Source organism: Sciurus carolinensis, chromosome 8 (genome assembly GCF_902686445.1).
Source record: "Sciurus carolinensis chromosome 8, mSciCar1.2, whole genome shotgun sequence".
Taxonomy (NCBI): Eukaryota; Metazoa; Chordata; class Mammalia; order Rodentia; family Sciuridae; genus Sciurus; species Sciurus carolinensis.
Window position 1 is genome coordinate 57,317,770 of NC_062220.1, and position 13,635 is coordinate 57,331,404.

Sequence of the window (13,635 nt, forward strand, 5' to 3'; positions counted from 1 at the left end):
TTATTTAAATAATTTGCTATTCTTGCTTTGGAAAAGTTACCTGTGATTACTGGTTACCATTCCACTTTAGTATAAATAAATTATAAATAGTTTTAATGAAAGAGTTATGGAAGACCACAATCGTCCCCACAAAAAGAAAGAAATTCTGTATTTTCAATGCATGTAATAATATGAGCAAAACAATCGAATAATAAGTAATCCCTAAAAAGGTTTGTGAAATGAATGCAGAAAAAAATTTGTTCTAGCATGCCTAGCACTCTGGAGAATACCTCAGGCATGCCGACTGCTAGAACTCACTGGTTTTCCTTTTGTCTTGCAGAAAGAATGTGCTAATTTCATCAAGGTCCTTAAGGCTTATAATCAGACTCACTTGTATGCCTGTGGAACAGGGGCTTTTCATCCAATTTGCACCTATATTGAAATTGGACATCATCCTGAGGTAAAACTGGCTTTTACAAAATGGTGTTAGTCTGTGACCCTTTCCTATTTAAATGCTTCATCACTAATTTCTTCAGCTTAATTAGCTTCTGGTTCACTATTCAGTGGTACCTACTTCAAATTCAGATGCTGTTATTAATTTTAATCTGTGAATACAAAAAGAATGAGACCATCACTCAACAATAACTCTAGAGGAAGGAAGAAAGAAAGCATTTGTTTTTGCCCTGGATTACAGAGTTCAATCCATCTTGCATGTGCGGCAGATGTCAGCAGGTTGAATATGCACTGCTTTCTCCTTCCTTTGTATATGCCAACTTTCCCTTCCATTTCCATCATCAGCCAGAAGTGTCTGCCACCCAGTTGTTTTCTTCTGTTCAGGGATTAAGAAAGGATGCCATACATGTGCACAATGGTCTGATTTCATATTTGGCCCCAATTATTCACACTAGTATTCTTTCTTGCTCAACTAAATTTTGTTTTTATATTTTTGTTTATTATTTTGGTATGAAAAAGAAAAGAAAGTTTCTCTGCCCACTGCTTCTAAAAGATGTTTGGAAAAATTTATTGAGGAAAGCATAGGTAAATATAAGTAAAAGTCAAAATTGACCAAACATCCCTAATGTGGAAAGCATTTTTGTGACTTGAACCTGTTAATGACCCTCAATTATAAACCTTGTAATAATTTTTGGCACTAATTCTTAAGAAGAACAAAAGTGTTCATGTGGTGAGATAATCGTTTTTGAAAGAATTTTCTTCCAAACTGGAATTCAGAAAAACTCAACCAATAAAGAATTGTTCACAGAATATTTCTGGAATCCTAAACCTGAGGTCTAGTTTACATTTCATTTTAACTGAAACACTGAACCTCCTCTCTAAATTATCTTAAGGTGTCTTCAAGTGAATATGAATGTGCTCCTCTCTTCCAAAAAATTAGAAATTGTTAGTTTTTATTGTTATTATTATTTTTTTAATGTATAAGACTTCAGACTGTGTTTTCTGGGCTAACCACAATTGAGTATTTGTATTTTCCCAGTGAGTCTGGGAAGAATAAGACACTTTCCCAGGTACTCACCAGTGTAGGCCATGGCCCTCAATCAGTCTATTTTCCACTGCATCTTTCCCCACTTCTTCATGCCCTTGCTGACAGATCTAAGAATTTTAAATAAAAAGTAATTTTTAAGGAAAGGAAGTTCTATTTAACCTGCTTGTTTCATGTTGATGAAATTAGCAATAGGTTCAGGAACATGGCCCTGGAGACTTAATACACTTAATTTTTTTTACACCTTCTGATTAAATCACTCTCTTTGCTGCCTTCTAAGCTATTTCCTATAGTAATCATTCAGGTGTCCTAAAATTTGGGCCCAAGGTGATTGTCCCACTTTTCTGTATTGTGACAATAGCTCTATAGAACTCCCTTTGCATTAAATTACATTTTCTTTTTTTCTTTTCTTTCTTTCTTTTTTTTTTTTTTTTTTTTTTGAACACCTGTCAGGAATTGTGAAGTGCCTAATTGGCAATGGAATCAGGGATTCTAAGTTTCTTGCACAGAGTATTGGAAAAGACTTGGATTCTGCTGTCACATCAGGCTTCAGTTCTTGCTTTCTGACTTACTAGCTATGAAACACTGAAGATATCATTTAATCTCTTCAAAACTCTGGCTCATGATATACAAGATTAAATTAAAGAAAGCCTTTTTTGATCCTTAGTGTCCTTGTATTTTAAGTGAGGAGTGGACTTATGGCCACTAACTGTCTTCTGACCCTCCTAGCAGGGTGTGACTCATTGACTTTTTCTGTTAGAGAAAACTCAAGGCTTCTAATCCCCTCATTGTTGAAAGCATGTCCTCTGGCCTCAGACTGCAGGCCTTTTGTGCATCCTGAATTCAGTACTAACTGCTTGATCTGCTGCAAGATGTTTCCTTTCTTTGCATTTATGTTTTTCATCTAAAGCCATCATTCAAAATGGCCTCCACAGTTGTGAAAGTTAAACATTGTTCAGTAGGTAGTGGCTGTGGAAAAGGGGCCGTGAATATTAGAAAATACAAATCTGCATCTCAGGCTGAAAGCTATTGCTGTTTTTCTTGCTAATAATTGTCATTTTACCTCTTAAATGTCCCTCACTTTCTTAGGTTGTAATTTATGGCACCATGCTCTTCTTATTGCTGGGTGATTCTGCACTTGTTTTAATTTCCCCCTCTTTAAAATTTGAGGCTTACACAGTCTCAATGATCATTTACAATAAAATCTTATACAATGTACCAGCATTTTTATCACTTTTCCCATAATGTTTGTTTTTCTTAAGTTGCTATTTAATGGCATTAACAGCATATTTCCTTTTCAATTCCTTGACTGCCCATTGATGCCTTATGGGTGGGCTAGTGGGTAAATGAAGAGGTACAGACCATTTGCCTGACCTCTCCTCCACTGAAAACAATGAGTAAATAAAGCCTACATCTGAGTTCCTCTGAGGTGGGAGATTGGAGTTCAAGTATTTTCCCAAAACTCTAAAACTGAGAACTTTTGAGAAAGATCCCGCTTCAGAAGCACAGTGATTTTGATTTGCATGAAACCTATAAAATGGGAAATACTGTTCCAGACTGCTTAGGAGGTCAGTAGGAAGATGATTATGCAATTACCTGGGGAATTTGGAGCAGTCTAGACAGGCAATCTAGGAAATTCTGGAAAAGATATTATCAAGATAGCTTGTCTAGACTACATCAAATTCAATTTTCATTGCTTTTAAGCTGCCTTATGAGACAATCTGCTTTAAATTGATCTACACAAGTACTTAAAATACTACCCTTGACTTTAAACAGTTATGCTGTTTTTGAAGTTGAGAAAAAGATACAATGTATATATTACACTTAGAAAAAGAATGACAGTAATGGAAGGCTTGCAAAAGTAAGAAATAAAATAGCCATCAGGAGCAAAGCTGGGATTGTTGGAAGAGAGTTCATAAATGCTCATGAAGTTTGAATATCCCAACTTTTATTTACAAAAGGGATTTTTCAGAAAAAAGAACTTGCCTTTCTTCTACATTCTAATTTTAAAATGGTATGTGTACTCTGCTGATATCTGCCCCATGCCATATGAAATAATGAAATATGATTTCCTTTTAAAATTTTGGTCCATTCTTTATATAATTCAAACAATTGTATCATAGGAGAAAAAGACATTTTTGTTTTGCTTTTATCAAGACTTTCATTAACATTTTAACATTCAACTTTTTCTTTGCAATATTCTTCCTTTAAAATAACACTGTCTTACACTGAGCAACCAAGCTACTTGAAACCTCTTTGTTAGAAAATAACACTATGGACTTAACATTCTGAATGGAAGAATGCCACAAAAGGGAAGATATCATTTTGAAACAAATCAAGATTTCAGATATCATTTAATAGCTTTGGGTCTTATAGGAGAAAATTAATATCTGTGTTTTAATAATGATAAACAATTACAAAATACCTCCAAGTTTAGTCTTCCAGTTATGAAAATAGTTCTCTTTTACTCTTTCTAGCAGTTTAATAGCAATAGGTACACTCTTAAAGTGTATTCCAAAATTTGCCTTGTATAGTAAATGCCTTTTGACCACACGCAGTATGTCATTGATTGCTGTATTAAACAGATTTTCTGTTTCCTGTGGTACATTTGGGAGTTGGTAGACATATTAATTAACTCCAGTTCTGTAAGATATGTGTCAATCAATTCTTGGGTATCTGCCAATAGCACTTGACATTACAGATAACTGTCAATGAGGTCACATACTTCGTACACATGTGTGTGTTTATCATAAAATGCATACAGAGTTCACGGAAGGAATAATTCAGAACTAGAGCACAGATGAGTTTTGAGTTGAAGCTCTCAGCATCTATGCCATTCAAATGAAAATTGTAAGTCATCCTTAAGAGGCAGACTATTCCCCAAAGGCTTATAGTATATGGTATTTCCCTTCAAATTTACATCTGTTAATAAAAAAAACATGAATTTAAGAAGAGTATAGCTTTCCGAAGAAGTCTCTGGATGTTTTCTCAAATTCCAAATGGGCCTCTTCTATGTACTGGCAGGAAATCTAAAGAAAGATGGACCCAGATGAGAGCTGGAAAGTATTAACTCTATAAATACTCTCATAATGTCATGATCTCAATTTATGATAGAACCAAAGGGACATTAAGAAATGCAATGAGGCTTAATGGCTATCTCTAAGGTCATTTCTACAATGACAACCAATATATCTATATATAAACTGAAATAGTATGTCTGGTTTCCTTTTATACCAAAAATAGGTATTTGTTCTTATGCAAAACTTTGAATCAAATGCTCTTAGCAACAATTCCTTAGGCCATCATGCTGTTTAAATAGTAGGGAGTGCTCTGTCAACTAATCGATGCACATAGTCTGACCCCTTCTGGATAAATTGCCTTTCTCAATTTATTATGTTATTCAGTTGAGTAGAGCAGAAATTTATTTCAAGAAGAGATACTAACATTGAAAAATTCAGATTCATTCATAAAATAATGACAAATTGCTTTGGGGAAACTTTATAACTGTCTTAGGTCATACATTGGTATCTCTATTTACTTTGTTTGGTTGTCATTGTTGTTGTGGGGGGATACTAGGGATTGATCTCAGGGACACTGGACCTCTGAGTCACATCCCCAACTCTATTTTGTATTTGATTTAGAGACAGGGTCTTAGTGAGTTGCTTAGTACCTCACTTTTCCTGAGGCTCACTTTGAACTCGAGATCCTCCTGCCTCAGCCTTGCAAGCCTCTGGGTTTACAGGCATGTGCCAATGTGTCAGGCTATATTTACTTTGTAGAAAGCTAACTTGGATGAGAAATGTCAGGACTCCTGGGAAATTCCTTCTCAGCTACTCATCATCTCCACCAGAGGCAAGGCATACCTCATTTGCACTAGTGGCCAAATACAATGAAAGTTAATTTTGCTGTGGTGTCTAGGTTTTCTTTTCTAATCTTTTAAATACTTGAATAATGTTTGGAGATTGACCTGCATAAGTTTCAATGCATAGTAAACAATGCTATCATTTGTATTTCAAATTATATTTTTAAATGACCTGCAGTCTGTATTTGAGACAAAGCTCCACAGTTCATAAATTCTAAGAGAATGTAGCTCAACAATTTTCTTCCCATGAACTATTAGAATGCTGACCTCTGGATATTATCAATAAGAATATTTATTAAAATTAATAAAACAAGTTGTCAAGAAGTAAGGGGGCTTAAATTATGATTAGAAATAAGGCTAGATTTTAAAAAGGAATTCAAACGTGGTAAAAATAAATTCATTAATAAAGTCAAAAAGCAGGAGATTTTAAACTCCAAACCAGTATCCCTCACCCTGTTATTTAAAAAATTTCAAATTATTTAGCATTTACCTTGACTAATTGGAATATCTGTTACCTAAGCATAATAGTTAAGAGATTAACATTCTTTCGCTCTCCATCACTTATTTGGTTTAATTGTAGAGAACTTTTCTCCCAGTATTTCACAAGTTTTTATGTCTAAGAACAGTGGCAGTTAAAAATAGAAATGTTAGCATTCAATTCTTAACTTGTAGAATATTTTGTTTTATATTTTAGCTCTATGGTTCACTAATTGCCAGAAAAAGTATCTGGAGAAAATTAAAGTTTTCTTAAATTTATACTGATGCAACAATGACATTATCAATCACTTATTAAAAGAAAGACTACCTCATAATCATGATAAATCTTAAAATTTTAGTACCTTCATTTGCTTGAGACTTCTGATCATGTGAATGCCAGCAATATGCCTTTAATTTTCTTGGGCTAATGAAAAACAAAGGGTGACTTAATATGCAAATAATATCTTCCACCATGAAAAGGACAAAATAAGGTCAGAGTGTAACTTATGAAGGAGATTTTTCTGTAGTTGAAAGAGAGAAAAAAGTGAGAGAATTAAATTATCCCAGGTCACAGATTAGGGTAGAGGTGACAGTCCCTCTGACTAGTTTTTTTGCACAAGGACCATGTTGACATTGCAAATATATGTTTACTTTTCAGGATACATAGCAATATCGTCACATGGCGTTAGTATTGCTAATTTTAATTGCATTGTTTTCTAATTTTGTTGGTACTTAATTTTAAGCAAGAAGAGCATAACTTAGCTTTGTAGTTCTACAAATTTTCTGTAAGAAAATACACAAAGTAAGGTTACCCTGACAACACACCAGGAAGTCACTTTGCTGTGGTTTTTAAGATAGTGTAAACTCCTTCCTTATGTTCCTAATGGAGGACACTGTCCTTGCCCTAGTTTAATAGCCTCTGGTCCATGGGTCCTCATGGCTCTCAGCTGCTTCAGACTGGGCACATGTGGTTTGCATGATTTTAACACTGCTCTTTCTCTAGAAATGTCTCATCCACTTACAATACATCAATCATTGTCTTCCAAAGCTAGAGCCAGTTAACCAGGGGGTTTGTAAATTTAAATAGAACATATATTTAGTGATGGAAGCATTATCCTACCCCAATTTATAGAAATACGTTAATAAACTCTTTCAGGATAGACAAATAGAGAAGCTAACCCTAATAGTCACACAAAGACACTCTTACCCTATGCTAGCATCTTTAAGTCATATGAGTTGACTTCACTAACACAAAGTCACATATTTTATTAGTGCTAGGGCTTGGACTAGCACCCTTATTTGAAGGATCTTCACTTTATGTTGCTTCCTCTATACTGTAAATTAGGGTTTTCTGGAACACTTCTATCTAATAGTAATATAATGCAAGAGATAATTTTTATTTTTCTAATAAATAAGCAGATTAAATTAATTTTAGTAATGTATTTCACTTGATTTAATATATTTGAAATATCTTTTCAGTGTGCTGTTAATACCCTTTACTTTGTACTGTTTTTGAAATTCAGAATATATAATTTACTTGTAGTTCAATTTAGTTCAGATTAGTAATTGCAAGAGCTCAATAGCCTCATGTGTCTAGTGGCTGCTATATAGAAAAATCTGGTCTAAGAAGGTAAAGGTAGGCTACAGTGCAGAATGATTGGTGGTCATCATGTCTACCTTAGCATTTGTGTAAGAAATGTAATATCTTAAAGCTTAAATCCAATATTTTTGCTTGTCATTTTAACTATTATTAACTAATTTTAACTATTTGCATTTACCCTATATTAAACATCATTGTCTCAAAAACTTAATGAGCTTTAGCAGTTAGAAATAACTGAAGTGTAGTCCAACATATTGCACACTTGAACTTCAAGAGGGTGAGGAGAGAAAACCATATCTATGGTTGCAGTGATTTTGAAATGGTAATAATTTTTCAGAGAATTTTATGGTAAAAGTTCCAAACTGTAGGCTTTCAGTTGCTATTCCCCAGTATACAAATATGTGGAAAGGGCCCTTGTTTCCAGGGGAAAAGGGAAGAAATCACTATTTGTCTAGAATATTGAAAAGTTGAGTATGTGTCATAACTTTGCCTGAAATAGCTCTGCTCCCCTGCTTTTTCTTCATGAGAGCTCATGAAAGCCCTCATGCTTCTTATAGGAAGGACTTAACCTTGTGGATATAATAACCTTGTCATGAAAGCAAATGCATGTACTTGTAACAGGTCATAAAGATATAGCATTGTCTAAGTAAATAAGGTGCATTTGACTGCATTGACTATAGATGCAACAGGAATATAGGGACAAAAAAAGATCATGGAATGCCTTGGAAGAACAGTAAGATTAATCAGTGTAACCTTGAAGAAGAGGTGAGATTAAATCTCAGCATTGCACTGTGAGTCAGCTTGGACAGCAGGAGAGCTGAGGAAGAAGAAATAGCAGAGTCTGGGGAGGAAAATCAGCATGTAGAAATGAGAATAGCAGTGAGGTAAAAGGAAGGACATAATGAGCAAAGCAGACCTACTGGAATAGATGTTTTATTTATTAAATAGATTTGACAGAGTACTGGGAAATAACATTTATATCTAGGTTTCTTCAGATTTGAAGCTACAATTATGCTCAAGTGCTATAATCAATATCCAAGTGATCTTGAAAGTAATTTGTATTCAAATAAATGATTCAAAAACAATAAAATTGCCTTTAATAACAACATCCAGGCATTTTTTTCTAAGCAATATCCTAAGATTAATGGCGAGGAAAACAAATGCAAATGTCTGCCCTCAAAGAGTTCACATAGCACATAAAAATCTAAGTTCAAGCATCAGCAATCATAAGAATTGTGCTTCCAACAAGTAATATTTATTGAGTAATTAATGTATATCCTATAGTATCTGCTTTGAATGCATTATTTCACTGAATTGTCATAAAATATGATGAAGCATTTCATTTTACTAATAAGAAGATTAATGTTTCCAGGGTCATCTGAAATGGACATGAGGTGATCATTTTATTCAAAAGTTAACATTGAAGTCCAGAACCTACAACTTCAAAGGCAGCACTAACAGCCTATAGTAGGAAAGAAAAAATAAAATGATGAATTCTGATTTAGAAGATTCAGTCAGGGATTTTTCCTGTATTATATCTCAAATATACTTAACACATACCTAGTTTTATTTATTTATTTATTTATTTGGTACTAGGAATTGAACCCAGGGTTGCTTTTGCCACTGAGTCACATCCCTACTTCTTTTATCTTTCATTTTGAAACCGGCTCTCGTTAAGTTGCTTAGAGTCTCACTAAATTGCTAAGTTTGGCCTTGAACCTCATGCTTCAGCCTCCAGAGCCAATGGGATTACAGGTGTGTGCCACTGTGCCCAGTTACATACCTAGTGTGAATGAGGTGATGAGAGGAAGTAAAGCTGTCCCATTCAATTGGATTTAGAAAAAATTAATGAGGAATTGATGGATGTGGAAGACACATCAGGCTGTGGGAGCAAAAATTGGACAAAGAAAAGACCAAAGTCCAATGAGCAAATGAAGATAATCCAGTGTGCGTTCAGTATGATGGTTTGCAAAGAGCTGAGGCCTCAAAGTTTGAGAACAAGCTGAGTTTAGGAAGTTAGTCAAGAGCTATGTAAATTTTTAGCAAGAGACTACCACTATTACTATGATTAGTTTTGAAACATATTTCTGGTGTAACTATGGGAAGAAACAAATAAGTATATAGGTACACCCTACTTGAGACTGTGGCTGAATTTGGTAGTGGCACCATGATATTCTAGATTGAATGAAAGATACAGAGTAAAATGCTAATTTTTTAAAAAAGGAAACCAACTAGATATCAAAGTTACATTCAGATTTCATAACTATTAAATGAACTATAACAAATAAAACAGTTTGAACTTTCCAGTGGAAAATATGGGCTTCCAATTCTTTTGTGATAATTAGGTCAACATTGTAGTGGGTTGTGGTTCAAACACATTCAATTTGCATTTCTGAGCCTACAAACAAGCAGTATTTATTTTGTACATAAAACACAAAGTTATTATGTGTAAAGTTATGTGAATTTCTCACCTATACTATGTCACAAAAGATAGTTTCTCCAAAATTGTAAATCCAGAGAAAGATATTTTGTATAAATCAAATGAGAAAGCAATTCAAATGCACTTTGTTTAAAAAAATATTTTCCCAAACAAGAAACACTAAACAGAAAATAATGAAGTTTAATATACACTGTTTACAAATAGTGATTTTACTGTCAAAAACCACTAAGCTAGCTGGGCACAGTGGTGCACACACCTGTAATCATAGCAGCTTAGGAGGCTGAGGCAGGAGGATCCCAAGTTCAAAGCCAGCCTCAGCAAAAGTGTGGTGCTAAGCAACTCAGTGAGACCCTGTCTCTAAATAAAATACAAAATAGGGCTGGAGATATGGTTCAGTAGTCCGGTACCCCTTTATTCAACCCCTAGTATGTCCGTCCCCTGGGGAAAAAGAAACACTAAGCTATGCTATTTGTAATGCATTTAAGCTTCTATTAATTATGTTATATCTTATGAAAATTATATTCATAATTTATCCTTATTCTGTCCAATTGCTCCTTCACTGTGACTACTTTTTATCATAGTTTTGCTGTGACTACTTCTGATCATAGTGGTTATTATGTTTATTAGTAATAGTGGCTATTGGCATATTTGATGACTTTCTCAACATTTTATCATTTCTCATAGCTCTGTGATCTAAACATTTTCTTAATTTTTCATTTGCAGAAATGAAAGTTTCTGAGAGGTTCAAGAAGTTACCTATCATTACAAAGCTAGTAAATCTGTTTGTATCATCATGATAACATATGGCCTTTCTAATGACAACAATATTATACTCCACTGGGATTATGTTGTACCATGTGTTTATCAATATTCAAGTCTAAACAATCTCAAAACATTGAATTTTAAATTAAATGTTCACAACTTGCATAATAAAGAACCTTCCTGAAAGTAGAATTTAATTCTTTGTGCTGAAAATGTGACAGTACTTGTCAACTTGGTGAAATTCGATGGCAGTGACAACAGTGTCCTTTAAAATGTTGTGATAATAATATAACAAGTAAATATTGTTTCAATAAAATAACTGCTAGGATAGCCCACAGAAACAGCTCCATCTGTTACTACTAATTCTTTCCATAAAAAGATAACCAAAGATCACCAAAACCCAGTTAACCTACCCTTAACTTCCACTCAGATACTTGGTAGAATGGTAATATTCTTTATAAAATGAATTATAATTCTTTTTTTACCAAAGAGGGAAAAACTAGAATTTGCAGTGTTAATAAAAGTATACTTAACATATACAGTCCTTAAATTACCAAAACAAAAAAGATTTTCCAACACTTGTTCAAGTAAGTTTAACAATAATGCATTTATTTTTCTCCTAATATTTTGATCATGTCCTTTTCAATGACAGAAAAATCTTTGCAACAGTATATGCTAGGAAAATTGCTATAAATCAATAAATTCTAGATTGTTTTAAAAACAGAAAAAACTGAATTTCATATGGCATCTATATTATTACATAATAGGCACATTCATTATTCCATTGTCCTCAATGTAAATGAACTTATCTAGCTATTTCTACCAAAAAAGATGTTGAAATATTACCATGTTTGGAAAACAAAGCTACATTTCATTCAATTTCAAATTTCTATTCATGAATCTTTAAAAATTCCAGGTAGAACAAATGTATTTTGAGAAATATATTTATGTAAAGATTGAGATGATCCTTTAATTATTGTCTGCAAAATTGAGTGCCATACATCCTTTATCTTTCATTTAACACAAATATTTTTATCTTTACATATTTTGCTGTTATATGTGGTCATTTAACATCCTTTCAAAATAAGTGATAGAAAAGTTGGTACTACTACCTGAGCATAGCTTTGAAATTTGTACATTTACAGGCAGAAAATAACACCATTTCAAATTGTCAGAAATCAAACTATATATAATGACTACTTTCCATTTTTATTTTATTTTTATTTTCCATTCTGCCATTCTAATTCAATTGTGCATCTCTGGTCACTGAAAGCAATCTTAGGAATTGCTGAGTGGCTAAAATGGAAGTCTAATGGGATCTAAAATCAATTCACAGGTCTGTCATTGATTCATTGTGTGACTTTTACTGCCACTAAAATGACATTAAATTGGTCTCCTCAACATTTTCATCCCTTAGTGTTTGTCTCTTGCTAAAAAACACTTATCTGATGCACACTAAGCTTGTATACTTAAGAAGATAGGTTACTGATGAAGAAGTACAGGTTACCTTTTTTCTATTCCAGTCAGTTACCTCACTTGAGATTATCACAGAGCATTATACAAAGGCTAAAAGTCTGAATCTCTGTTGTGTTGCAGATGGGTTGTTGTACATGTGCCAGGGTTCAAACTCCTTTCCAGTGCTTTTACCCTGACATTTTTTTCTTCTTTTGATTTATACTTTGTTGGCATTTAGTAGCTAGCTTACCTCATATTTAAATTGCTTAACCTGAAAAGGATAAATGTTTAGTGTCCCACATTTACTTGCCCTCTGTTGGCCTAAATCTTGGGGACAAATGTAAGATTTGAAGAAGGAATACTCACTCTTGGTATAATGTTATGCTAGATAGTGATGTTCCCACCTTGTCAGCAGTCATAGTTATACTATCAGTAATGTGGAAACATTTTTAAATTAATGCTAAAATTTCATAGGATCTTAGACATATGTAAGGCTCTTTTCTTTTCTAGAAAGATATAAAAACTAACAGAGGAATAGGAAAAGATTATGTGGGTAGTAAGAAAGATATTGTCATTTCTAACATACAAACATCCAGCGAACTAGAAGTGAGATGAAAAACCCTGTTTATAAAGTTTATCAGGCACAATCTCTGCTTTTTCAACCTCATGATTAAAAACAATTTCATATGAGGTAAAAAGACAACATTACATGATATATTTGTCACAAAAATTATAACAAATTTCTTCCCATTTTCTGTTCTACCTTCTATCAAAGTCTGAAATTTTAATAATCTCCTAATATAAAAAAGAAAAGCACTTTTAACTATATTGTTAAAAATATATTTTAATCTTGAAAATTTTAATATGAAAATTAAGTGGGAAATTTTATATACTGCCACTTTTTAAGTCCATTACTATATTGAAAATAAAGCTCAGCAATATCTGATATTTTCCTTTTAAAAAACTATATGTCTGATATCTTCCTTTCAAAAAATTATATGATAAACTGTGACTATAACTGCCATGAAATTCTTGCTTAAAAATATTTTTAAAAGATACTATAGCTAATAGCTACCATAAAGTTCCTCTAATTCACTGTTTTTCCCACTCTTCACTTTAGAATAAAGAAATTTTAAACTCAGTTTGATTAAAGTTCTGAAATCCATGGGTGCTTAGTGGTAAAGCTGAATTTAAGCTCATTTCTCTCAACAGCTAACTCAGCATCCTTATCATTATAGTTCATTGCTTTGCTTTCACTGCCAAATATATAAAAGAAAAGGAAAGTCACAATTATCTATATGCCTCAAGCTACTTATGATTTTTTTAAATAAAATAAATTTCTGTGAGTAACATTAGATAATTATTGTTAATATACAATTGTTTTTTTACCTTTGTTTCTCCAGGCACATATTTTGTGATTACAAGTCATATCATGTAATATCAGGGGAACGTTTTCATGATTATTTCACAAAAATAATGTTTACTTATTGGAAATGAGTTGACTGCCCCTACAGAATCGATAAGACCCGTTTCAGTACTTACTATTTATTTTTATTCTCACA

General features: G+C 33.1%; 1 protein-coding gene across 6 annotated transcripts in view; it reads left to right on the forward strand.

Annotated features, from left to right (window-relative positions):
- The window catches only part of Sema3a (semaphorin 3A), a 459,630-nt gene that overhangs the window by 336,266 nt on the left and 109,729 nt on the right, over window positions 1–13,635 (forward strand). For all 6 annotated transcript variants that reach the window (XM_047562544.1, XM_047562545.1, XM_047562546.1 and 3 more), the window contains one exon: window positions 320–439. In XM_047562544.1, coding sequence (XP_047418500.1) covers window positions 320–439 — 120 coding nt within the window. The remainder of the gene's footprint in view (window positions 1–319; window positions 440–13,635) is intronic.